The 25,033-nt window shown below is 41.5% G+C and overlaps 2 protein-coding genes across 2 annotated transcripts in view; one reads left to right on the plus strand and one right to left on the minus strand.

The window, feature by feature from the left end:
• LOC130167806 (voltage-dependent T-type calcium channel subunit alpha-1H-like) overlaps positions 1–11,866 on the minus strand; it is a 14,686-nt gene extending 2,820 nt beyond the window's left edge. The window contains exons 1-29 of the mRNA XM_056374301.1: positions 11,804–11,866; positions 11,148–11,287; positions 10,753–10,841; positions 9,221–9,380; positions 8,152–8,470; positions 7,637–7,729; positions 6,673–6,833; positions 6,343–6,397; positions 6,118–6,243; positions 5,757–5,905; positions 5,490–5,675; positions 5,253–5,370; positions 4,983–5,138; positions 4,757–4,855; positions 4,554–4,652; positions 4,290–4,375; positions 3,699–3,822; positions 3,395–3,463; positions 2,992–3,176; positions 2,657–2,783; positions 2,320–2,445; positions 1,652–1,741; positions 1,321–1,501; positions 1,047–1,204; positions 792–901; positions 511–641; positions 428–436; positions 325–383; positions 82–160 (exon numbers count right to left, since the gene is read on the minus strand). Of these exons, the coding sequence (XP_056230276.1) occupies positions 82–160; positions 325–383; positions 428–436; positions 511–641; positions 792–901; positions 1,047–1,204; positions 1,321–1,501; positions 1,652–1,741; positions 2,320–2,445; positions 2,657–2,783; positions 2,992–3,176; positions 3,395–3,463; positions 3,699–3,822; positions 4,290–4,375; positions 4,554–4,652; positions 4,757–4,855; positions 4,983–5,138; positions 5,253–5,370; positions 5,490–5,675; positions 5,757–5,905; positions 6,118–6,243; positions 6,343–6,397; positions 6,673–6,833; positions 7,637–7,729; positions 8,152–8,470; positions 9,221–9,380; positions 10,753–10,841; positions 11,148–11,287; positions 11,804–11,866 (3,547 nt within the window). The remainder of the gene's footprint in view (positions 1–81; positions 161–324; positions 384–427; positions 437–510; positions 642–791; positions 902–1,046; positions 1,205–1,320; positions 1,502–1,651; positions 1,742–2,319; positions 2,446–2,656; positions 2,784–2,991; positions 3,177–3,394; positions 3,464–3,698; positions 3,823–4,289; positions 4,376–4,553; positions 4,653–4,756; positions 4,856–4,982; positions 5,139–5,252; positions 5,371–5,489; positions 5,676–5,756; positions 5,906–6,117; positions 6,244–6,342; positions 6,398–6,672; positions 6,834–7,636; positions 7,730–8,151; positions 8,471–9,220; positions 9,381–10,752; positions 10,842–11,147; positions 11,288–11,803) is intronic.
• A 3,419-nt stretch (positions 11,867–15,285) lies between these two features.
• Positions 15,286–24,664, plus strand: dhx34 (DEAH (Asp-Glu-Ala-His) box polypeptide 34). The gene is made up of 16 exons (XM_056374506.1): positions 15,286–16,292; positions 17,014–17,325; positions 17,612–17,866; positions 17,960–18,062; positions 18,305–18,522; positions 18,605–18,779; positions 18,958–19,151; positions 19,262–19,363; positions 19,474–19,737; positions 20,165–20,338; positions 20,459–20,564; positions 21,412–21,518; positions 22,330–22,596; positions 22,802–22,993; positions 24,022–24,166; positions 24,334–24,664. The coding sequence occupies exons 1-16, from the start codon at positions 15,588–15,590 to the stop codon at positions 24,474–24,476; spliced, it is 3,462 nt and encodes a 1,153-aa protein (XP_056230481.1). The 5' UTR covers positions 15,286–15,587; the 3' UTR covers positions 24,477–24,664.
• The last annotated feature ends 369 nt before the right edge of the window (positions 24,665–25,033 follow it).

The raw sequence follows: 25,033 nt of genomic DNA on the forward strand, positions 1-25,033 counted from the left end.
CAAAGATGGGATCTGTTTTTGTGTGTGTGTGTGTGTGTGTGCTTGCGTGCGTGCACGTGCGTGTGTGTGTGTGAGACTGACCTAGGCTGCCAAAGAGCTCCACTCCCAAAACGGCGTAGATGAAAAAGAAGAACATAAAGAGCAGGCAGATATTTCCAACCTGGAATCAAAGAAACTCATGGACTCAGCAAAACAAAAGCATTCACACTCACTTTACATTTGTAATGAATCAACCCCACACTGTGTGTGTGCGTGTGTGTGTGTGTGTGTGTGTGTGTGTGCGCGTGTGTGCGTGTGTGTGTGTGTGTGTGTGTGTGTGTTTACCTGTGACAACGTTTTGATGATGGTATTCATGAGGACTCGGATCTTCTTGGCCTTCAGCACTGAAGAGAGACACAGGAACTGTTCACACCCAACACTCACACACACTTCAGAACTAATATAATTTCAGTTTGTCGTATGTGTGTGTGTCTGTGTGTGTGTGTACATTGTGTGTGTGTGTGTGTGTACCTTGTGCAAGTCTTAGTGCTCTAGTGACTCTAAGGATGCTGGGATTGATAGGAACTGTTTTCATCATTGTCATCCTGAGAACGATGCTGATGATGGAGACCAAGACCACAATGATGTCCATCAGATTCCACCTACACACACACACACACACACACACACACACACACACACATACACAAACACACACACACACACACACACACACACACAGTCATGGTAACAATACCTAATACACAAAAGCGAATAAGGAAGTTGAATTCTGGCTAATTGTAGCGTGTTACCTGTTAGTTATGAATCTCCACACGCCAAAGGCCACAAGCTTCAACAGGACTTCGATGATCAGGAAGACAGTTAACACGTAGTAAGACCTCTCTATCAGATTCTCTATGTACTGAACACACAGGCAAACACAGGTTTAACTCTGTGCCCTCACAGAGTCCATGCTCAGTCAGTGTTTGAATATCCTCTACACAGTGTCCATGTGTTAGTGTGTGTGTGTGTGTGTGTGTGTGTGTGTGTGTGTGTGTGTGCATTACCAGAGATTGACCATAATGTTCCAAAGCCATGAAGATGACACTGAGGACGATTGTGAGGTTTATGATGAGATCCAGGCCGTTGCTGACACACACACTGTGGATGAACTGACGGATGGGGGAGTAGTTGGTGTAATATGGCGCCTGCTCAACCTCCGTATCTGTGAACATGCACAAACACTCAGAGATGCAGACATTCACAATTGATAATTATATATGTGTGTAAACTCAAACACATACATGATACATAGATGGGGAACTAACTCTTTCTCCTTACCCCTGACTTGTTCTGGCCGTGCCCTTCCTCTCTCCTCCTCTTGATCCCGTCTTTTTTGCTCCTGCTGACACTGGTGGAAGGTCTCCACCATCACGCCGATGAACATGTCGAGGAGAAGGAAGCTCATTATCATGAAGGTGATGAAGAACAGCAGCATCCACTTGTTGTTGTTCCTCACAGGCTGAAAGTAGAAGAGAAGAGACCAAATTAAAATGACAGGACTGATTTGTTCCACTGCTGTTTGTAAAGCACAGTATAATGTAGTGCAATCCATCACTATGAACATCAGGCCTGTCCATCCTTGCCTTAACATGTAGAAACATAAACATACCTGTCGGTCTACTCCCACAGCATCCAGCCCATCATACATGATGTTGACCCAGCCGTCCTTTGAGTACATTACAAACAAGGCCATCAGAGCCTGGACGAGAAACAACAGACAGACAATAACTGCTCAGTCAACACTAGGGATGGGAATCGAGAACCGGATCCAGTTGAGAACCGGTTCCAACTGGTTCGATCCATTGATATCATTTGTCTTTATGCTTAACGATTCACTTATCAATGCCTTCCACTTAGTTCCATGTGCCTTTCAAAACAATGACGACACGCTTTAGCGAGAGGCAGTCGAGGAGACGAGTAAGTGTGGCTTAATTTGACACAAAATGACGCTAACAGTGCAACATGCAATGTCTGTGGCACTAAGATTTCAAGCAATGGTGGAAACATCAGCAACATGCTGAAGCATTTGTCGACGCAGCACGGCACCTTCTGATTGGCTCACTGACCTGTTGTTACTAGAGCTCCAGAGAGAAGGCTGAGAGAGGAAATGTAAAACTACTTTGAGATGGATTTTGGTTCTTAAAATCACAAATATATCTTCTTAAGGATCAAAGACAAAGTTTCTGCTTGACTCCTCGCTCCTTGTTTCTACCTGCTTCATTTTGTACTGAGATTGATCGCATTAATGTCCAAACCCCACGTCCCTCGGTGCATTACCTGAGGCAGGTTGTCAAAGTTGTACGTCTTCCGCACCCATCGGTAGTCGGCCGACAGACAGTCAGTCTTGCTGGTGATGTTTGTGATGTCCTCGCCCAGACAGTGGAAGAACTTCCCTTTGAACAGCTGCAGTGTTTGTGTGAGATGAAGACAGAGTTTCTGTAGTTACTGTATTTTATTTCTCAGCTGCATGAAAGCTACAAGGCTGTTAAACTATGAACGCCAAGAATAAAAGGAGCACATTCTCAGCAGACAAAGGTCATGTTGTTCATTTTAAAACGTCATTGTCAGTTGGGTAAAAGACATCTACTGTATGTGTGTGTGCATGCCAACCTACCTGCACCCCAAGGATGCCGTAGAAAAAGAAGAAGGCGCAGCAAATGAGAACGATGTTTCCGATGGGTTTGACCGAGGCCATCAGAGCCTCCACAGCCAGCTTCAGCTTCGGGGCTCGTTTGATCACCCTGGAGCCCGCACAGACATTTATTAAAACCAATGCACACACACACACACACACCCACTCACACAACTGACTGAGATATGAAACAGGAAATAAGATGGGATCTGTATACACACACACAGACACACACACACACACACACACACACACACACACACACACACACACACACACACACAGATCATGAAGCTACACACAAATAAAGGAGGTACCTCAGAGGGCGGAGCATTCGCAGCAGACGTAAAACTTTGAGGAAGCCCAGACTGTTGTTTTTGCTCCTGCTGGCCAGAGAGACGATGATGTCGACAAAAGACAGAATCGCCAATAAACCATCCACGTCATTCCAGGAGGACCGGCAGTAGCTGTCCTTCCCATACACCAAACCCAGAGCTACAATCTGGTGTGAGAGCAACAATTCATCAATGCAAAATTAAAATATTATGAAAAATGTTTTTCTTAGAATCAGCTGGAAATCTGAGCTACAAAATCTGTTTAAAGATGATCTAAAATTATAAACCTCGTCCAAACTGATCTCAACATCAGGAAGTATAATATGAATGTCATTTCACACTCATCATAGACCTCTGCAGTTAAAAAAACAAAAGTGGTGTTTACCTTGAAAAGCATCTCGACCAGGAAGACGGCAGAGAAAACGTAATTGGACAATTTCAGGATCTGTCGCTCCTGAAGGGCAGAGTGAGATTCATCTTAACCTGTGTGTGTTTGGTATTGTGCGTCATCAAACTCGTATTTTCCATGTAAACTCACACATTTCATGTAGTATGAGTGTACTGTGATCGCACATGCTGTGTGTGTGTGTGCATGCGTCTGTATTTGTTGTACTATGTATGTGTCTGAGTGGATGGGCATGTGTGTGTGCGTTTGCTGACGGTGACTGCAGGTCACACGTGTGTCTCACCCTGCTCGTCGGGTTGATTCCAGGCCTCTCTATAGCAAGGGTGACGCAGCTCAGTAGGATGAAGAGCAGGATCACATAGTCGAATATCGGGTGAGAGATCACACGTTGGCAGAAGATACGGAACCTGAACACAAACACACACAAGCAGCAACAGTGACAACATGAGAGGAAGAGCAAGAAAATGAAAGACACAGTGAAATAAAAGATTAGAAAATATTAAATTATTTCTGATTGATCATCCTGAAGATCATGAGATTTTGCACCGATTGCCTAAAGCTGTCTATCATATGACAGGTTTTCAGTATCACCATCCTGTCAGCCAAAGTATGAAGAAATAACAGGATATAACAGCAAGTCTCAATGATATAAATGTATAAAAATTCATTCACCCGCATAAATGTCTGAATATTAGTAAACAGATTGAAAAATAATAATTTGGCTAAGTTGTAGCTAAAATCAAAAAAGAAAAAGCAAGAAAAAATATTCAAGACCATTGTTAATGAGATGTAAGACTTTAACACCTTCTGAGGCTTTTTTCTCTGGCTGCACCAGCTCCTTACTAAGTTTTATGTGTGAAGTCCTGAGACTTACCTGTTCTGTGGAGAGAACAGGAAGAAGGACCAGTCCTCATGCTGTCTGCACCAGCGCAGCACTCTCCGGATCCAGCTCAAAGACGTCTGCAGAGGTGAACAGTTACACATCTGTCAGTGTGGTGCACCAGCAAAATGTTGCTCAGAATAAAGGCAAAGTCATTTTTTTGTAAAATCCAAAATCAGCTTTGATCACGTTTCTTGCTGCTGCATCATTGTGTGTAAAACCTTGTGAAATCCCAAACTCTTGCTCTTAGGAACTCACGTCGTGGTCGTTGGTATCTGTAGGTGCAGAGCTGATCACAGTGGGGCTGCCGGATCCACATGGAGGGAGAGGGCAGTCTTCATCGGGTCTAGAGGAACCCTGGAACAACATGAAGTGGAGGTAAACAGATTGATCACTATCTCAGAGACCTCTCACTAGATTCTGAAACCAGAACAAGGAAGCTGTGACTCTGAGGAACTAACATTTGTCTCGTGGTTTTCACTCAGTGAAGACTCGCTCTCAGAAGTCTGGCTGGATGAAGTGGAGCTGATGGAGTCTTCGTCATCAGAATCTGAGGAGTGCTAAAACAAATAGACTTCAGCATAGGTGTGTATACAAGTGTTTGAGTGTGCGTTCCTCAAAGACACGTTGTGTGTGTAAATTATAAAACATCGAGCTCTTGGAGAAAAGTACAACAGAGGTCCTCACTATGGCCTGGAAGCTCTGGACGACTACGCCCATGAGAACGTTGAGGAGAACGTGTTTTCCGACCAAGATGATGGCGAAAAAGTAGAAGAAGGTCCACTGGGAGGTGGCAGCCACGGCATTGTACAGCACCAGATTCCAGTCCTCCTCAGTCAGGATCTACATTGATAGATTTAATCAAAGAATCAAGAACAAGATAGACAGATTCATGCACAAATAGCATAATGATGGAATACAACGATGATGGCACGGATTAGGACCTCAAAAACTGACCTGAAACACAGTGACCATGGACCACAGTAGGGAGTCAAAATTCATCCGGTCTTTGATGGTGCTTCCGCTCTGGGTCTCGAAGGCAAATTTGCCACCAAACAGGCACATGCCTATCACACTGCACAGAAACCAGACACAATCACTCAAATGTGGTGATTATTATAGCATTAGAACAGCATTGTAAAGGGACAGATATCCACAAACAGACACATGGGGAGGAGGATAAGGTGTGCCTGCCTGAAAATGATGGTGAAAAACAGCAGCAGCTGGCAGAGCAGAGCTGCCTCCTTCATGGTCGCCTTCAGCACGAGCAGCTGTCTCTTCAGGTAAGGCAGGAAGTGAAGCAGCCGCACAAACCGCAGCATACGAAAAGCACGCAGGACGGACAACCTGCCATCAGCTTTGGCAAATGTCTCCCACAAGCTGAAACCCAAAGAAAACAAACACATTTTAATATGCTCTCTTAAATACTGTATCCATGGGTTTAATTTAGGATCATACTACCTGATGACAACAATGGCAAAATCAAAAATGTTGTTTTGGTCCTTGAAGTAGGCCCCCTTGAGGACCAGCAGCTTTACGATCAGCTCCAAAACAAACACGAGAGTGAAGATGTTGTTACTGATCCGTAGCATCTCTGCCACCTGCTTAGGCTGGAGCAAGAGAGAGAGGGAGAGCAAGAGAGAGAGGGAGCAACAGGTTGCACGAGAATGTGGAAATGCAGAGAGGGAAGAGGGAGGCGTGAGAACATAAACAATCAATACAAAATAAGCAAGAAGGAAAAAACAGAAACACAGAGCAGTGAACTCCTCAGTTTACTATTCCCTTTACGTTGTGAATGAGGCAGCAGCACTTTGCTCCTCACCTGCCCGTGGTGTTCTATGGCCATGGCGAGAATACTGAAGAAGACGGCTAACATGATCACCCGGTCAAAGAGTTTGCTGTTGATCAACCTCAGAAGTTTTCTCCTCAATGGCTCCCAGGTATGTTTCTGGAAGACAGGGGGAGTCAGTTAGTGAGCCAAAGGCGCTGCTGCTGCTGATGGTGGTTTCTGCCAAACAAAAAAAAAGAAGCTGTTGACTAGTCTCACCAGTATGCCACCGGTCTCACTCCTGCTGCATACGGGCTGCACCCTGTTACGGCGTCTGTCGGTTGAAAGACAGGACGTGTTATTTATTGACAACAGTCCCCATAGGATCAGAGACAATCTAAAGGCATGTTTGATTTTAAACTTGGGTTAATGTTCATTTCTCTTCCTGAAGCTAGAAGTACCGTTAAACCGACACCAGAGAAAAACATTGCACTGCACATATTGTGCTTGAGGGTTAGGGTACAAAATTATACCACCAGATATCACTGCAGACTACAAATCTGACCTGCACTTGTCTTAGTTGCAGATACAACCTTTAAACTATCTTACCTGATACAGCTGCAGGCGATGGTCCACAGCCAGCGGAGGAACTGGAGACACAGCTGCACGGCAGGGTTGGCTCGCTGCTCTTTCTTCTGCCGCGTCATGCTCTCAGAGAACTGCGTGGCGATGACGACCGCGCACACGTTCATAATGATGAAGGAGCTCATCTGGTTGAGAAAGTAAAGATATTTAGGGACACTGCACCAGCAACATGAGCACATAATGAATATGACTCGCCTCAACAGAAAAATGATGACAGGGAGATAAAAAAGTTTGGAACCGTATGATTTAGTGGCTGATTTCTTGGAGTAAGTCTTTGGGAAAGTTTGTTTTTCTTGTTGTTTGTGTTCCTTCAATCAAAACTAACCATTTTCTCCTGTTTCTTCTTCTTCTTCTCTTTTTCATGCCCTCTCTCATGCATTTTCTAACTCTCTCCAAACGCATCAAAATACAGGATAAATGCAGCTCACACCACACTTAGAGCTTTAAATAAAGGTTTTAGTAGAACTGCAGCTCAAACAATAACAATGAGAGCAACACAATACGTTTTTATACGTCATTTACCAATATTTTAATTAGGGCTTTAGTTCTCAGTATGTTTTTTTATGTAACCACGACTACATGGCAGGTTTCATATTGTATATATTGTATAAACTTGTTTGTTATTGAGCACAGCATAACATTTGAATCTACAAGAGAGACATTTTTTTCCAATCCAAACAAGCTGAGTTATTTAAAAAAAAATCTGTAGCATGGTAGGATCAGTGTGAACACTTAGTTTCATTGTTGTCACTGAATTTATTCAACATCGTTTCCAGAACAACAACATGTCTGCCACAGTTATGTTGACCAGAGCTTTCTACAGCCAAAGTTTACCAGTTTATTTTATCAGGTTGTGGTTGGAGACTTAGGAACATGGTCAAACACTAATGTTGTTCACCAACAAAAACTAAGACAAGTTGCTACTTACAATGGTGACGAGCATGAAGAAGATGAAGCTCCAGAAGGAATGAGCATCCATGACAAAAAACAAGATGTCTGTCCAACCTTCCAGTGTGACAACCTGCAGGAGGAGGGAGACAGAACGTGACATGGTCAACAACTAAACAGTGAATAAAAACTTCAATACTGCAGTATGTCCTAAAGAGTGATGACAGGTGCCAGAGGAAAGATAGACTCACCTATGATGATAACGCAGAGAGAGATGATAGAAGATGACAGAGGACCACATCCTCACATGATGCCTGCCTTCTCTAAATTCTGACTGTTACCCCCATCACTGACTGTTACCCCCATAACAGACTGTTACCCTCATCACTGACTGTTACCCTCATCAATGACTGTTACCCCCGTCACTGACTGTTACCCCCGTCACTGACTGTTACCCCCATCACTGACTGTTACCCCCGTCACTGACATAAACTGTCAAAGTACAGCTTCAATTTTAAATCCAACATCCACATCTATTTCTGCACATGCTCTTACCTGGAATAAGACGATCAAGGCGTGGCCGATGTTATCGAAACTGGTGACTCCCATGTTGGGGTTGTGGTCCCCGGCGCGACAGATGTTATAGTATGAGTTCCAGTTCACACAGGCGTTAGCCGCGGCCCCAGGGACTAAGAACTTGTTTGCAGCTGAACTGTGGTTGGGAACAGCCAACGAACAGGTTTCCTCATCCCGGATGTAAGGCGGCACGTCATGGCAGCGGCGCATCCCGTTGCTGTGGTCATACGAACAAATGAACGGGCTCCTTTCATCATACCTGGACACATAGTATGGATTTAACCACCCGCTGGAGTTTCTGGACAGAGAAAGAATAACAGCTTATACACACAGCTGCACTGAAGACGTCATTACGTAGCCTTCACACTTCACATGAGCCTGTTACAGTGTCTTTTTGTACTGAGCCAAATTACAGTGGATCGTATTAGTGACACTAATCCATTCCACAACAACTCTGGACCACAGTCATTACTCCTGCTGTCCTCAAATTACCTCAGTTTTTAATACTAGTCCCCCTGCTGCCCTGGGGTCGGACGTCCCATCCATTTTATATGACACTCCAACATTTCAACAACTCCTGTTGTCATCATCACCAGAAATAACACCACCGACATAACACCAAACAAACTTATGGTGTGAATTTTAATCATGTCAGTGCGCTAAAACAAGATGTAGTATTTGTTATTAAATGTAGTTTTAATATATTAACTGATATCCTACAACTGCCTTATACTACATGGTATTTTCAGCATTTAATTGATGCTCTTATCCACAGAAATGTGAGTTAGTGTCTTGCTCAGCATTCTTTACACATTAAAAGCAGAAAGATATCTGACTAACATCACATTATTGTGTTAAATATGTTCCTATAATTGAGGTCTTGAAGAAGTCAGTCACAACATACTCAAATGCAATTAATAGCTGAAACTATAGGCAAATTAATCAATTAGTCCATTGACAGAATATTCATTGGTGAAAATTAAGATGATAGATTCAAGCAATTTTCAAGCAATTTTTACCGCAGTAAAAAAAACTGCAGTTTTCTTACTCTGGGATGTCGACTCCAAGGAAGCAGCGGTTGCGCAGTTTCCCCGCCCACAGCTGAACTCCCACAATGGCAAAGATGAACATGACAAACATGTAGAGGACGAGAACGTTCACAAGCATCGGCAAGGTGTCCAAGAGTATCATCACCATATCTTGCATACCTGCACAGGACAGGGAGACGACTCCATCAGAGGTGATTATTCTGACATATTGTCAGAATATATACTGTATAAATATAAATATACAGTATATATATACTGTATATATATTGAGATATATAGTTAAAAAAAACATCAATTAAAACAAACATATAAATACAATTCACAAATAATGCTACCACAAAAATCAATTAAAACAGGTACAAACTGAAATTAAAAGGTTAGAGATTAAGAATCTAAAATGACCAAGAGGTACCAACAGATTTGTTTTTAAAGTGCTTTGTTAGACAGTTCAGGTGGAAGGTGCAAAGAAGCCAAAAGCAGATCTTCCAAGCTCAGTATGAACTCAAGGGACATGGAGCGTAAGCTAGTCATTAGTCCTGGTCCAATGTGGTCCAGTGGACCAAACTAACATGGATGTTAGATAGATATGAAGCCAGTTTTTCAAGAAGAGCTTCGTAAATAAACAAATACACATGCAAATCTGGCCTCTCAAAGAGAGAAGACCTGTGAGCAGACTGGTAGACTGCATCAAGGAGCTTTAAAGTACCAGCCGAAGCCTGTATTAAAACTGATTAAAAAAAGTTGCCTCAACAACAGGTTTTTCTGCAATGCAACAGGAAGCAGGAAGCCAATCTTTGCCTGGATTTACTCACCAGATTTGATACATGATTCTTAAAGGATAACTTCTCATCAATCCAAATGCCAAGATATTTGTACAGCATGACTCTTTCAATAATGGCGTCACTTTTAGTGGTGATGATGAGATTATCTGAATCAATATTTCTGGCTCTGGAGAAAAGCTTAAATTGAGATTTGTCTGCATTTAAAACTAATTTATGGTGATTAAGAGCAACTTCTAATGCATACAATACAATACAATATAGTTCAATACATACATACACAGGCATAGAGTATGCATGCTCCATATATAAAGTTTGTACACATGATATCCACATCCAGTTCATTTATATCATGGACATGTTATTACATTAGGTTTAAACATAGGTGTAGCGCTGTTGACGCTGCACCATCAGCATCTCAAGTGAGGAAACAGATTGAAGGTTTGACGTTGTTTTATTAGTATTATTTTGTCATTTATTGTAACTAAGCCAGTGGTAGTAGAAGCAGTGCTGATTAATGTTAAAGCACTATAATCGGTGATACTTTATATAATGAATCAAGAATAAAATGCTCATAAATTTATTGGAAAAATAACTTAAAACTAAATACATTTGAGCATTTAACCCTAGCCCATTTTAAATGATCTCTCAGCCACTGCACAGGTCGGACGGTGGGAATGAAAACCATGGGCAACACGTTTTGAGGACCGCTGAGGAGAATGAAAATTGTGTTCTCATCAAACACCACTTACTTGGGACTCTGCCTACGAGTCGCATCAGCCTGAGCGCATGACGGACATGTATCTTGATGCCTTGGGAAGCCAGAAGATAATCCAGCAACCTGGAGGGATAGTTGCAGACAGAGAGGAAGAGTTTTACTTTGTGTTCTTTAAATTACGAAAATAAAAAATATACACACATTTTAATCGTGAATATGAAGTCATAAAAAACAGCCATGTGTCTTGTGGTTTAAAAAACCTTTTTTGTGTAGGATGCTTACTCTAAAATATAGTAAAAGACTTGGAGACAAAGGTGGGACCTGCTGTGACACACTGAGATATTAATATGATGTATTCCTAAGGCGACTGCTGTTGTCTACCTGCATACAAAAGCCAAAGCAGAGACAAGAGATTTGTGGGATACTCACTCTCCAAAGTAGATGAAGACATCAAACTTGTTCCAGTTGTTGCTAAGGTAACTTCCATTGTAGCCAGAGAGTCCTAGGGCTGCCACCTTGATGACCAGTTCCATTGAGAAGTAGACAAAACTGAAAAGATCCAGTGCTACCTGGTGACAAATGATAAAAAGATGTATACGTAGTTAAACATACAGCAGAGACAAATATATTGATTCTAACACGCATTTAGTGGGAAAGGTTGTGTTTACTCGTCAATACAGATGGACATTTTGAATTTCAAATGACCATGTTCTGAAGCCAAGAATTAAGATTGCACTGAAACACATGAGGCAAGTTAGAGTTAAATCCACACATTATAATCTGAAAGCAGAATATGAAAATATTCCCTGATATAAAACAAGTATTTTACATGCAACCAAGCCAGCCAAGCCTGAACTTTAAGTCTAGTCTTCAAATTAAAAATACAATCTGTTTTAAACATACAACAGTAGTGTATACCACATATCCAATGAGAGATTCACATTCCAGCAAAGGTTTTCTGGCCACACCTCAATAACAGACATTGATGTAAACAATTTCACTGTGTTGGACGAGAAATTAAACTGTTGTTCCATCTAGGTCTTCATGACACAGTAACTGTACATGTCACAGCCAGTGTCACTTACAAGAGAGTGGGGGCTCACACTGACCTGCATGTTGAAGCCCCTCTCCTCGCAGGGGTTGTACATGCCCAGAAACACACAGTTGAGCAGGAGGACCAGTATGGAAGCATAATCCAGCCATGTGGAGGAAGTGGTTAAGGTCAAAGGTCACAGGATGACAGCATATTGATTCAATCATGTAATACATCAGGAGAAGATAGTGGATTACACAGTATAAGCGGCTAATGGGACTAATAATAGCCAAATTAATACAATATTATGATATTTTAATATGTGACAGCCACATTGATGAGAAAAAGACACATTTAAAATTCATGGGGGGGGAGTCTTCGTGTTATAAATCCTAAAGGATACACTGATAAATATTCACTGTGGTATGATACCTAGTTTAGAGATAATGCTATTATTAATACACATATTTAATTTTAACAGGTGTTAGACAAGGTTAGACTCACAGCAGTAAGAAAGGATATGGGCTGTAAGTAATTTTCAGACACCACTTCCTGGGTCTTGTGGTTTGTTTCAGGCAGAAGGCAACCACTGGGGCCAGGTCCGGGTAGGGTAGCTGCTCTCCCTCCATGTGGATACAAACTTCCATTTCCTCTTGTAAAGGGAACGTCACCTCCCGCTGCCTCCCCCTCTCTCCCTCATGGAGAGCCATGATGAGGTTCAAGCAGACAGTCTGGAGGGAGGACAAAAAGAATGAAAAGGGCAAAGATAAAATAACATGCAGTATTAAGAGACAAGTGGTGGATTATTGTTAAGTAACTGGGATGTTTTCCTGCAAAGACATGTTGCTGTTTTGTCCCTAAAATGTGGGAAATATGGGAACCTATGGGAACCACAAGTTTCTTCCATTATACTGGCCTAAATTTTACATAATATTGGGTCAAATAACAGTCATAACATAACTTGAATAAAAGTAATAAAACTGCAATATAAAAATAATTTTAACTGCATTGAACATGTCAGAGGAGTAAAATTACATAAAGATTATAAGCAGAAATATTTATAATACAGAAATATTAGATATTAGATATTTAAGCACGCATTAATGAGTAAGTATCATGTTACCTGTGAAGGTGGAACTAACTTGAACTATTTCGTGTCTTGTATAATCAGTAACAGTGCATCAATCATGTTTTATAAAAGCATTGAATATTTTTAGTACCTAAAACTAGCTCTCGAATAAATAAAGTGGAGTAAAAAGTACTTGTTCCATTATTTTCCAGTGACATTTCTTGTCGTTTTCACAGGGAAACACATTATTAGCTCGGCTAACGCTAACGTTAGGTTACACGTTAGTCCCGAGTTTTGTAGCTGTTTTGTAGCTGAAAGAGCTACTTAAAGCATATTAGGCGGTTTTACCCCTGCTGTAAACTAGCTGGTAATGTTAGCCTTTGCTATGTTAGCTTGTTAAAGAAAAACACGAGGCGTCTCCAGGCTGCTATACAAAAATAAGACCCCACACACTCGGCTAAAATTGCTTTCCACGTATAAAAGGTTGTTCAGGTTAACGACACCTGTCAGTTAGCTAAATGATAACTTTAGCTGTGACTAGCTACCGAGCTAACATAAGTTTGCTAGCTGTTTAAAACATAACAGACTTGTGTTGAAGTCAGGTAAACATTTGAAAGTAAATACACTCTACAATTTGCATGGAAAAATATTATTGAATGTTTAAAAATATATATTAATACAATGAGGTCCTTGCCATTTTCTATACTCCATATTCTTCAGTCAAGTTCATCTGGTCAACATTGGACTCCACACCGCGGTCACGTTAACGTTCATCTGTGTAGTCAGGTGTTTCACCAAATCTATGACCGGGGAATTTCAGCTGTAGGATCACTGGAGACGTGTTTACATTGTGATCGCTTTATGCTGATTTGAACCCCTCTTATTCTGTGATGCTAGGTTAGAGGATTGACTAGTTTTAACCAAAACAGAGGAGGCCAAAGTAGTAGTAGTAGTAGTAGTAGTAATAGTAGTCATAGCTATTGTTACCTTACTTAACCTTACATCGACCATGGTCGTCAGTTTAACCTTTACAGAAAAAACAAGAGAATACAAGGTCAAAAGCACTTACCAGAAAAAAGACGATCAGTAGAAGTTAAACTGTTGTCGCTTTTAGATGTTTATCAGGAGCTGATGTTAAGATACAAACAAGTATTAAACTCAAGTGTTGTTGCTTTTAGAAAGGCAGACAAATGTTTTGACAGTAACAGTTTCACATTCTGGAACTTGTGTAGGAAATTAAATATAACCACTGAAAAGGTTCTGATAAAAAACAATTTGGTCAGACAATGTCAGTCATATCTATATCATATTTTGGTTTTGATGTGATTTTATTTTCTTCAAAGATGAAAATTGCCCCTGCAATTGTATGTTGTTGGCCCATTGCACGTGCCTCAGTGTCAGTGCAGTGTTGATGGTACTGTGTTGTTTTAAAATGGACCACAGGAATAGTTGGTTAGTTGTGTAGTTGGTAGGTTAGTCCTGACAGCTTATTCATATGTGGGCGGGGATCCGCTAATATTTAACTTTTAGAGGAAAGTTTCCTACTCAAGTCTCGGCTCATTAACCTGTCTGTTATTGATTAGAGGAGCTGCTGTGATTGGTATTATTGAAGGGTCCCATTGCTCCACCTGCTGCTCTCAGATATATTGGGGGTGGGTGGTTGTGGTGGCTGCTTTCACTTCCTTTTAACAGCATGTGCACCATTTATTTAAAATGCAACAGTTCTAAAATGCGAGCAACTTCGGGAAAAGGATTTGCACGTATACAATATGTGCTTTGCACCATTTTTCAACTGTAAACAATACTACAGCAACGTTTAAGTGTTTCTTTCTGAAAAACAGATAATAATGGGGAATAATTAATTAAAAATAATTAAATATTGAAGAAAAAAAAATACAGTATCAATGAAGTGCTCAAAGAACTGGTAAACTGAGGTGAAATCAAGGAGGCCACTATCACTTATTTCTTCATTCTTGGGTTGTAAACAAATAAATTATAGGGGACAGATCAATTTGCAATGGACGTGCACACACGTATTTCTTTATCACAGAGTGTGCGGGAGCACCGGGGTCCATCATGACGGGAGAGCAGTTTTTTTGCCTCTGAAGTCAGATAGTAACTTCATCGATCACACCTTGCAGAATCAATCAATTTTTATTTTTTTTCTCTCACAGCGTTACGCCTGCAGTTGTGTTTAACTTCCTTCCTTTTTGTAAAATATTGTTGAACTGTAGAATTAATATGTTTTGTTGTTCATATCTTTAAATGTAATTTTCCGTATTGATACTGCCTTGTATCGTGCAGTGTGCTGCGATAATGTGGCGTTTGACAACGGTCATGTCAATAAAGTCTCTTTAAATTTGAATTTGAGAGATTCACCTCGGAATAAATATGATTCTACTCGGAAGATTTCAAAGAACGGACCGGGAACGGTCCCACTGTATTATTGTTCCCCTGGTCTCCGCAGCAGTTGGAGCTGTATTTGTCTTGTCCAACAGTTTTAACATGTTATTGTCCAGTGACCTCAGCTGTTACCGCCTGGAACAATGTTAAGGACTTGTCCTCGGCCTGTCTCAGACATATGAATACAAACAATCACGCTCCGGTATGAATGGAGGTCTGTAGTTTGTCTTATTCAGAAGTATCAATCAGGTTAATGAAGCTGCTGCCCGTTTCTAAAGCCGTAAACATGATGGTTCCAACCATTAGCAGCGAGTGAACCTGAATCCTGTTTGGTGTCAAAGGAAGCGATTAACTCCCAGTAAATATGGATTCACACAGGAGGAGAGGGGACCGGAGCTGGGACTGGGACAGCCCGCAGTGCCGTGCTCACATGGACGAGATCTTTTTCCGCCAGCATGACTACATACAGGTGGGCAGCCCGGAGCACAAAGAGTTCTGGGCTTTCTTTGAACGCTTCCAGAGGTTTAAAACAAAGAGGGACATGTCTGGGTCAGGGGGAGACAGACGAAAAGAGGACAAAGAAGAAGGGAAGGACAGAGCAAAGACTGGAAAGGTAGATCTTGGCCTTCCTAAAGAGTATGATGCTCGCTACCGGATTAATGTATCTGTGTGCACCAGGGACGTCGAGGAGCGCCTGGGAAAGTCAGATCACAGAAGCAGGCAGAGATCCTCAGGGCCAGGCAATCAGGAGATCTCAGACTGCCGTCTGGCTCTCCTGCACTTCCTGGACTTCAGCCAGAGACAGAGCTTTGGAAAGCTGGCCAAGCTTCGCCGGGAGCAAAAGAACCTACCCATCTTCCAGTACCGGGACAGGATAGTGGAGCTGGTGCGAAGTCACCCTGTGGTCGTGGTGGCAGGGGACACAGGCTGTGGGAAATCCACCCAAGTGCCTCAGTATCTTCTGTCATCTGGCTTCAACAACATAGCCTGCACTCAGCCTCGGCGTATTGCCTGTATATCCCTTGCAAAGAGGGTCAGCTTCGAGAGTCTCAATCAGTATGGCTCAAAGGTTTGTCATCAGATGTAGATTTTTATCAAACCATATCATAGACTTGTCAAGCACAGTTTTAAAAGCAATTTGTTGACTTGTCCATGAACATTCATCCACCCAGCACATAAAATATCTAGAAGCACTCAGTCAGAGGCAACTGGAATTGTGGGAGATCTGTCATTTAACCAACTTCATCTGTTCATCTGTTCATCTGGTGGGAGGCTCAGGTGTTTTCTCCTCCATAGGATTCACAATTAGTCAGTAGAACTAATGAAGCTTCTTGGATGAATTGTGAAACATCTTCAAGTCCAGCAGCATTTGACTGATTGAGTGACCAAAAAGTATTCAGTTGCACTGCTGCCAACTGATTATTTTCAGTCAATTATAAAGTGAAAATACTAAACATTTGCATCACAAATGTAAACAAATGCTGTTAATTTTGTTTAATAATGAAAATGTATTTGTTTTTGTTAATTAATGTTAATTAAGCAACCAAGCGAGAAATATGAATGTATTACCTTAACTGTAGTAATGTGTGGAAAGCTATTTCCCTCTTTATTAACATTGTATAGTCTAAATAATTAATCAAAAAATACAGAAACATAAAGTAGTAGAAAATGAAAATCATGAATTGCAGATTTAGTCAAATATATTTTCTTATTTTTGCAGCAATGCAATAAGTACTTATTTGAAAAAAGAAACCGCATTAGAACTCATAAAACACAATGCTTATTTTCAGGTGGGGTACCAAATCCGCTTTGAGACCACCCGGACCACAGCCACCAAGCTTTCGTTCCTGACTGAGGGGCTGCTGCTCCGACAGATCCAGCAGGACAGGACGCTGGCTCAGTACCAGGTGGTGATTGTTGATGAGGTGCATGAGAGACATCTCCACTGTGACTTCCTTCTCGGGGTCCTGCGCTCTCTGGTGGCTGAACGCCCAGACCTGCGACTCATCCTCATGTCAGCCACCATCAACATCAAACTATTCTCTGACTACTTCAGCAGCGCTCCTGTGCTGCAGGTACCAGGCAGGCTGTTTCCTATACAGGTAAGCAGAGGACACACTGTAATTACAGATGTAAATATGCATCTCACCAGAAGAAATCTGTTTTCAAAGCAACTAGTTTTGGTCCAAAAAGGGCTAAAGACCATCTATCCATTACTGTCAAAAATCTGAGAATAAAGGTTTTTTTATTTTTAATAATAATAATTGAATTAAAATTATTCTTGGTAGTCTAGTGGTTGGTCTCGAATCACAAATTTTAAATTGCCACCTGCAAACTAAATTTGAAAGTTATTAAATATATATTTCTTTCCCTGTTCCCTGTACTAAGGTGATATACCAACCCATTCCACCTGAGGAGCAGCCATCACGTTCAGAGAAACTGGATCCCAGACCGTACCTGCGCATCCTGCAGGGCATCGATCAGCGTTACCCCCCTGAGGAGCGCGGCGACCTGCTCCTCTTCCTTAGCGGTGTAGCAGAGATCTCCACCATCCAGGAGGCCTGTCAGATTTATGCCACACATACACATCGCTGGATAGTCTTACCGCTGCACAGCACGCTCTCATTGGCCCAGCAGGATAAGGCACAGTCAGCTTTGTTTGGATATAACGTTTGAATCTGATATGTTAGCTATAGTTTATCTGTTCTAACTCTCTGTTACCGTGTTGTTCCTCAGGTGTTTGATATTGCTCCTCCTGGGGTGAGAAAGTGCATCATCTCTACCAATATTGCTGAGACCTCAGTTACGATCGATGGGGTGCGTTTTGTGGTTGACTCAGGTATGGAACTAGTAGTACATTCATAGCTACCTAAAGAGTCCGTCCTTACAAACCTAATTTTGTGCAGCCTAGCCTTGTTCAAAATCACAAAATTCAATTTTAAATCTAATGAGTATCACAAAGGTTTCAAAGATACCGTTTTGTCAAGCTGAACTTTATCTTTGAAGAAATTTAAATAGCAAACAAGGTCCAAAAAATAATAACCATATCATTGAATTGTTCTGTTATTTGTTCTTTCATAGGAAAGGTAAAAGAGATGAGTTTTGATCCTAAGGCAAAGATGCAACGCCTACAGGAGTTCTGGATCAGCCGAGCCAGTTCTGAGCAAAGGAAAGGTCGAGCCGGTCGTACAGGTCCAGGAGTGTGTTACCGCCTCTACGCTGAGTCCGACTACGACGCCTTCGCACCTTATCCTGTGCCTGAAATCCACAGAGTGGCTCTGGACTCCCTCATTCTCCAGGTCTCCAGGAGAGCAATTCTTTTGAATTCTTCCCCTTCCATAGTTAAACACTAGATTTATTTATGCTGTTTTGCTCCTGCAGATGAAGAGCATGTGTCTTGGAGATCCACTTTCGTTTGTCTTCATTGATCCTCCTCCAGCTGCTAGTATCCAGACAGCAGTAACTTATCTAAAAGAGCAGGGGGCGCTGGACAGTCTTGGTGAACTGACCTCTATCGGGAAGTTGCTGTCACAGCTGCCTGTGGATGTGGTCATAGGTAAGATTCCCTCCACCAAAACCAGATTGTCGGTTTTTTTAGTTTTGTTTTTCCATCTGTTCTTTTAAATAATAATACAATGGTTAAATAAAATGCATACGATGAAAAGGCACCTTAGCATCATGTAGGGCTTGGCCTCTTCTGGTTGAGGTCAATGTATATGTTTGTGTTCATTCAGGGAAGATGCTGGTACTGGGCTCTTTGTTTAACCTTGTGGAGCCCGTGTTGACAGTGGCAGCAGCCCTCAGCGTGCAGTCACCTTTTCTGCGCAGCTCACAGCACAATCCAGACTGTGCCACTGCCCGCCAGCCCCTGCACAGCAACCAGGGAGACCCCTTTACCCTGCTCAGTACCTTCAATGCCTGGGTGGAAGTCAGTAACAGAAACATTATGTGACAGCGGCTTTTTAATATAAACAGATTTCACACTAATAAATGATGGTTTTCACTGTACTTAAAACAGTTTGTGTTTGAGCTCAACAGGTGAAGGGAGAGAGAGGTGGTGGCTCGAGGAAGTGGTGCAGGAGGAGAGGCTTGGAGGAGCAGCGACTGTATGAGATGGTCAACCTACGGAGACAGTTCAAGGCAGGCTACTGACACAGTAGTTCACACATTAAAATAAAAAAGTTTGACGAGTTTTTTATGTGTGGGTGTGGGTATTATTTCCAAGTATGAGCTTCCTCTCTGGTTAACAGGCGTTGCTGAAGAGCCATGGCCTGCTGGAATCAGAGCACAGTGCTCCCTCTGGTGGTGACCGTGGACAGCGCAGGGAGAGGCTAACGGAGAGGAGGAAGCTGCATCAGCTGAAGAGAGAACACGAGCAGCAGGAGGGCAGCAGACGTAAAGTCCTGAGGCTGGACGAGGGCCAGGACGGAGACTTGTCCTCGGGATCAGACACAGAGGAAACGACCAGAAGAAAGAAGGACAAGGAGGGATCAGGACAGAACGTGGATTTACAGGTGAACTCAGAGTCATGGTGTAACGTGGAAAAAAAGGTTTCCCTGAACCTCACGTGCAACATTTAACACTCCCAAATAAATTAACATATATAAACTCTATATTGCAATATTATATGATATATAGGGTATGTACAACTACAGTAACTGCTGGGACCATGTGTAGTAAATACTGAATGCACATATCCTTAATATTTTAATTAATATTATTAATTAATTATTTGAATTAAGCAGTTTTCAGAAAGACCTAGAGGGGAACTTGTGTGGTTTCTGGCAACATTATATCACAATATTATCTTTGTATAAAGTGGAAAAGTGACGCACATATGGTGTCAAGGCCAAGGTCATTTTTACAGACGAGGATACGTTTGTGTCTTTGTGCATGTTTGAGATGGTTACACTGTCTGTGGTGCTGTTTGGTCTGCGACAGGAGGTGAAGTTCAAGTTGCGTCACAACATGTCAGAGCTGCAGGAGGCGGTCACCATCAGTCAGGACCTGTCCTCCCGCCAGCAGGCTTTGCTTAAGCTGCTGCTCTGCCGAGGCCTCTACCCTCAGCTGGCACTGCCCGATGAACACAACTCCACCCGCAAGGACTCGGAGCAGGTCAGGCCTCCTGCTGCACCTACTCCCTCTATTAGTTTTAATGATACAATAGGAGGGGGGGGGGTCTGTGTCAGTAAAGCAGTTGTTTACCATTCTACTTTGTGATTTTACATTGTGCAGGTGTTTCACACAAAGAATAAGCAGGGAGTGGTGATTCATCCGACCAGTGTGTTTGCCAGTGACCCAGAGGTCTTACATGTGCCTGAGGATGACTGCAGAGAAATGGGTAAACCTCTAAAACACCTTCTTTAGAAGTACTACATGTAGAATCTTTAAACTTCATTCATGAATAAATTACCCTAAAATGACCCTATTGTCAAGGTTAATTGTGTCATCTGTTTTCACTCCATTGGTGTGGCTGTTTTATGGATTTTATTTGAAAGTTATAACTCTACAGTGAAAGCCGAATCTGGATAGAAGTAAAACACAAAAAACACAAGAAGGCTTATTTCCAGTTTCTCCCAAGGGAAAAGAAAATGGAGAGCAGTATCAGGAGACTGAGCATGACGAGAGAGGCAGACACATGCAAAAAATACAGTCATGATTTACTGTTCATAAGAACAAAACACACCTTTGAGTTACATTGGGAGATTAATCCAGGAAATGTTGAATGAAATCCACCGTGATGAGACATTTGAAGTCAGCGGTTCAAACTTGATTTCTAAATCATTTTAAAGCACAATGTAGGCAGAGCTTTTAAATCTAGAAAAGACAACATCTGTTGCACTGATTTGTTTTATTCGTGATGATGTTTCTTAAATCTTAGGCCAATATCTCAAAACATTTTTTCTTTATGTGGTAGAGACTAAGTTAATACCTGGTTGTTCTGCACTTGAAGAACCGCGCCCACCGTTTGTTGGTTTCATTTGTTGGTTTCATTTGTTGGTTTCATTTGTTTGCGGTTACTGACTGCTACTGACTCCAAATTCTCCACATAACATCTATTCCCCTGCCTCCTGATCCACCGATGAATTCTTTTTTCATGTGTTTGTTCCTTTCAGTCTTCTTATTGTGTGTGCCTCTCATCATATCTCATCTGTCTCTCCCTCTTTGTCTCTGTTTCCTGCCTGCAGGGCCTGATCGAAAGGACAGCAGCAGACACCAGCTGCTAGCCTTCGTCACTCTGTTGGAGACCAACAAGCCATATTTGTCCAACTGCGTGCGGGTTCCAGCGCTGCAAGTTAGTACAAGTGGGATGTGGGATGTTCCTGTTGCCACCACAAACTGCCGAATGTTTTCTTTTCCTGGATTAGCCCTAATAATGTTAAATTCATCTGATGATAAACCCATATGATCCAGGGTAGGCTCTCCTGTTATCCATTATCAATACACTGGTTCCTGCACTGCAGTATTATTGGTATACTGGGACCAAGTAACACTGTTTTAATTACACGTATGGATTAGAGGTGCTGCCCTTTGTGCATAAGAGTATTATTTGAGTTTTCTTCTTGAGTTCAGGCACATATAGTAGAAAAAGTATATGTGATTGTGAGTGATTCCTATTTCAAAAACTGTTTTGCCATCTTAAGGGTATTTTACACAGATATTGTTATCAATTATATAACAATTTTAACCACAAAATACTGGATTAATTGGTTTAAACTGATAATCACAGACAGCGAAACAGCTCAGAATCTGCCATTTAATTACATTTCTTAAATTTTCAATTCAGGAAATGGGCAGAAAATGTAAAATAAAAAAACTGTCAACTGTACAGAAGTCACTTTAAATACTACTGCAGATTTTATTTTTATAATCAGATTTTCAAATATGTTTTTTTTTTTTTTTTTGTTTGTTTTTTGTTTTAGTACAATTTTGACCCAATTTTACATATTTCAATATTATGTCACAAAACTACCCATATAATGTGTCATCATCATTGAGGGAAATACCTTTCGTTTATCATGCTCTAATTTGTAACTCCCAGCTCTGGTCAGGTCACACAGGATGCACTGTTATTAATTTTGTGTGTACCTCCATGCCCTCACCAGGCTCTGCTGCTGGTAGCGAACTCTGTGGACAGTAATGCTGACTGTACGCGTCTGGTGGTGGACAGCTGGCTGGAGCTGGAGCTGAGGGAGCCAGAGGAGGCCCTGAAGGTGCTGTCCACAGCGCTTACTCTCAGGGCTGAGTGGGAGCGCCTCCTGCTGGCCCAGCTCGGACAGAGCACAGTGGGAGGACCAGCAGTCCAGGGGGTGTCCCGCAGAGTGATGGAGAAGCTGAGCGAAGGTCTGGTCCGCTTCCTGCTCTATACTGAGGTACTGATGCAGTTCTGACCTGGTGGTTACAGGATAATATTGTCCAAAAACAATAGGTAGCTCATACACATACTGGTGAATATGCATTGCTTGTGTCTGTATTGTTCATTTTTGTTTTCCAGACATTCTCAGTGACTCAGATTTTCATTCATCTTTATACAATCTCATTATATACAGTATACTGTCTTCTTACCTTACTTCCCAGGTCAGTTACAGCCTGCGACGACTCACAGCTTTCCAGACCCAGAACCTGTACATCGGCCCTCAGTCTGAGTCTGAGCTGTCTGACAGCAAAGCTTCAGGTCTAAACCCGCTGTTTCCAGGAGTCGAGGCCAAGCCGCACCCCATTAAAGGAGGCCTGCGTGTCAGCAGCTCCTTCACCTACAACTGTCTGGCTGTGAGTTTGTCTCCATGTTTGGATATGAAATTTCCATTATATTTATTTGCGGAACTTTGGGTCAGCTGTACCAGTTCACATATGCATAAGAGTTCATCGTCATTATTCCATTTGTATCACCAAATGTTAAACCAATCAATTAAAGGCAGCAATTTCATGTCTTTCAAAGGTGAGAAGTGCCAGTATCAACATGATTTTTCTGGATGTTTACCCCATAGGTGGAATTTATTTGATTCCGGGGATCCAGAAGTCATCATAGATGACAAACAGAGCAATTTATAACTCTTGAACACTGGATTGTCCCTTTGCACATTATTTGTCACCTCATCATCCTCCAGATGAACACAGACATCATCAAAATGTTTTTTCTGTCCGAGTGTAAAGGTGTTGAAAAGGTGGTGACATGCACATAACTGAGGTTAAAGCTTGTTGCCTCAACAGCTGAACAGAACAGAACTAATGGACAACATTAGTCAGGGTGAATTCACTTTCCTCAACAAAAGGCTTGAGAAGGTATTAAAAAGTCTTAAATTAATTAGTTTTTATGTAATCCATCCATCCTTCAACTTTCTGCTGCTTATCTGTGTCCATTGATATAAATATCAATAAATCAATGTACTTATTAAATAAAATACTAAATAATTGTAGGCCTTATTGTCCCTATTGGTTTTTCCTCATTGTTAAAAAATCCTACTAAATTTAATTTGATGAAGAGTTGTTAAACAGATCAGCTTCCATGTATGAAGAAGTGTAGTAATGCATGTATGTGAAATAGGGTGTCACGTGGCAACATACTTTACCTGAATAAACAAAGGTTACAAATAATTAGAAACCAAATACAACAGAAAGATTTAATTCCCTAAAAAGATATCTTATCTATATATTTATATCATGACTCAAACATATGTATTTATATTACTCGTGCTTAAAGAATAAGTGCTTAAAAATAATATATGTCATTTGGAGTTGACTTACACACATATTATTAAGTATCATCGATCCTTGTGTTTTCACTGCATGATTTTTAGGACTCTAAGGACCTCTACAGTGAGTGTTTACGCACTTTCTGGAGCTGTCCTAACTGTGACCTCTACATGCCTCTGACTCCACTGGAGCGCATGCAGCACGAGGCCTCCTGCAGGCCAGCAGGAGAACAGCAGCAGGCGGAAGAAGGTTAGGAACTCCTTATGTTATCTATTTTGAAGTATCTTTTTGGTATTAGATTACTTAAACAAATGCACAAGCTAACATACTCAGCAGCTGACAGATAATTGGTGTCTATAAGTGTTAAAGAGATTAATAATTTGAGACTAATTGAGGGTATGTGTTGTGGTTTTCAGAGCCTGCAGATGAAAAGCCAGGCTCATCGTCAGTGTCCAGTCTCACCAGAGTTTATCACTGTGATGTCTGTAATGAAGACTTGACCCTCACCCCAACTGAGATCCTCAAACATAAACGGCAGCACATGTACTCTGCCAAGTAACAGACCACTAACTGACCGCAGGACCCAAAGGACAACAACTAATCACAACTTTTGTCTGTTCTGTCGAGGATAGACTGAATTAAGGGAATAACGTCTTTTTTTTTTACATAACATTTGTGACACATTTCTTTCCTTTTGTACTTGAGAAACTTTTAAATTAAAGTGCTGTTACTTCCCTCTGATGATAACCAGATATATTTTCTGTCACCTTCTGTATAGTTCTGTTCCAATAGGGGATATCCACATTTGTAAAAACTAAAATCCCAAAATAGTCCCAAGATAGTCCAGTCCCAAAACAATTGTTCCAAAATTTAAGCGTATTATGGTGTTATTCAAAGGCTGGAAATATAGTAAACCTTTGCTTAACAAAAGAACACGCTTAATGTTTTTCCAGATTCCTTTGTGAGCCTCGTGGATGTTTTGATGCAGTGTTTGGGAAAAGGCACAGTCAGTTAATGACATGTACGAGTGAGAGAGAAGAAGACACTGATTTTAAAATATAGAGTGAGGGTTTAATAATGATACAAACCCACGATATGTAACACCTCAAAGCAGCA

This window comes from Seriola aureovittata, chromosome 4 (assembly GCF_021018895.1).
Source record: "Seriola aureovittata isolate HTS-2021-v1 ecotype China chromosome 4, ASM2101889v1, whole genome shotgun sequence".
Taxonomy (NCBI): domain Eukaryota; kingdom Metazoa; phylum Chordata; class Actinopteri; order Carangiformes; family Carangidae; genus Seriola; species Seriola aureovittata.

Bases quoted from the DNA above. Each gene is read 5' to 3' on its own strand.
- dhx34 (XM_056374506.1), top strand. From the start codon at position 15,588: ATGGATTCACACAGGAGGAGAGGGGACCGGAGCTGGGACTGGGACAGC. The intron at 18,063-18,304 runs GTATGGAACTAG...GTTCTTTCATAG, and splicing joins GCGTTTTGTGGTTGACTCAG to GAAAGGTAAAAGAGATGAGT. The intron at 18,523-18,604 runs GTCTCCAGGAGA...TTGCTCCTGCAG, and splicing joins TGGACTCCCTCATTCTCCAG to ATGAAGAGCATGTGTCTTGG.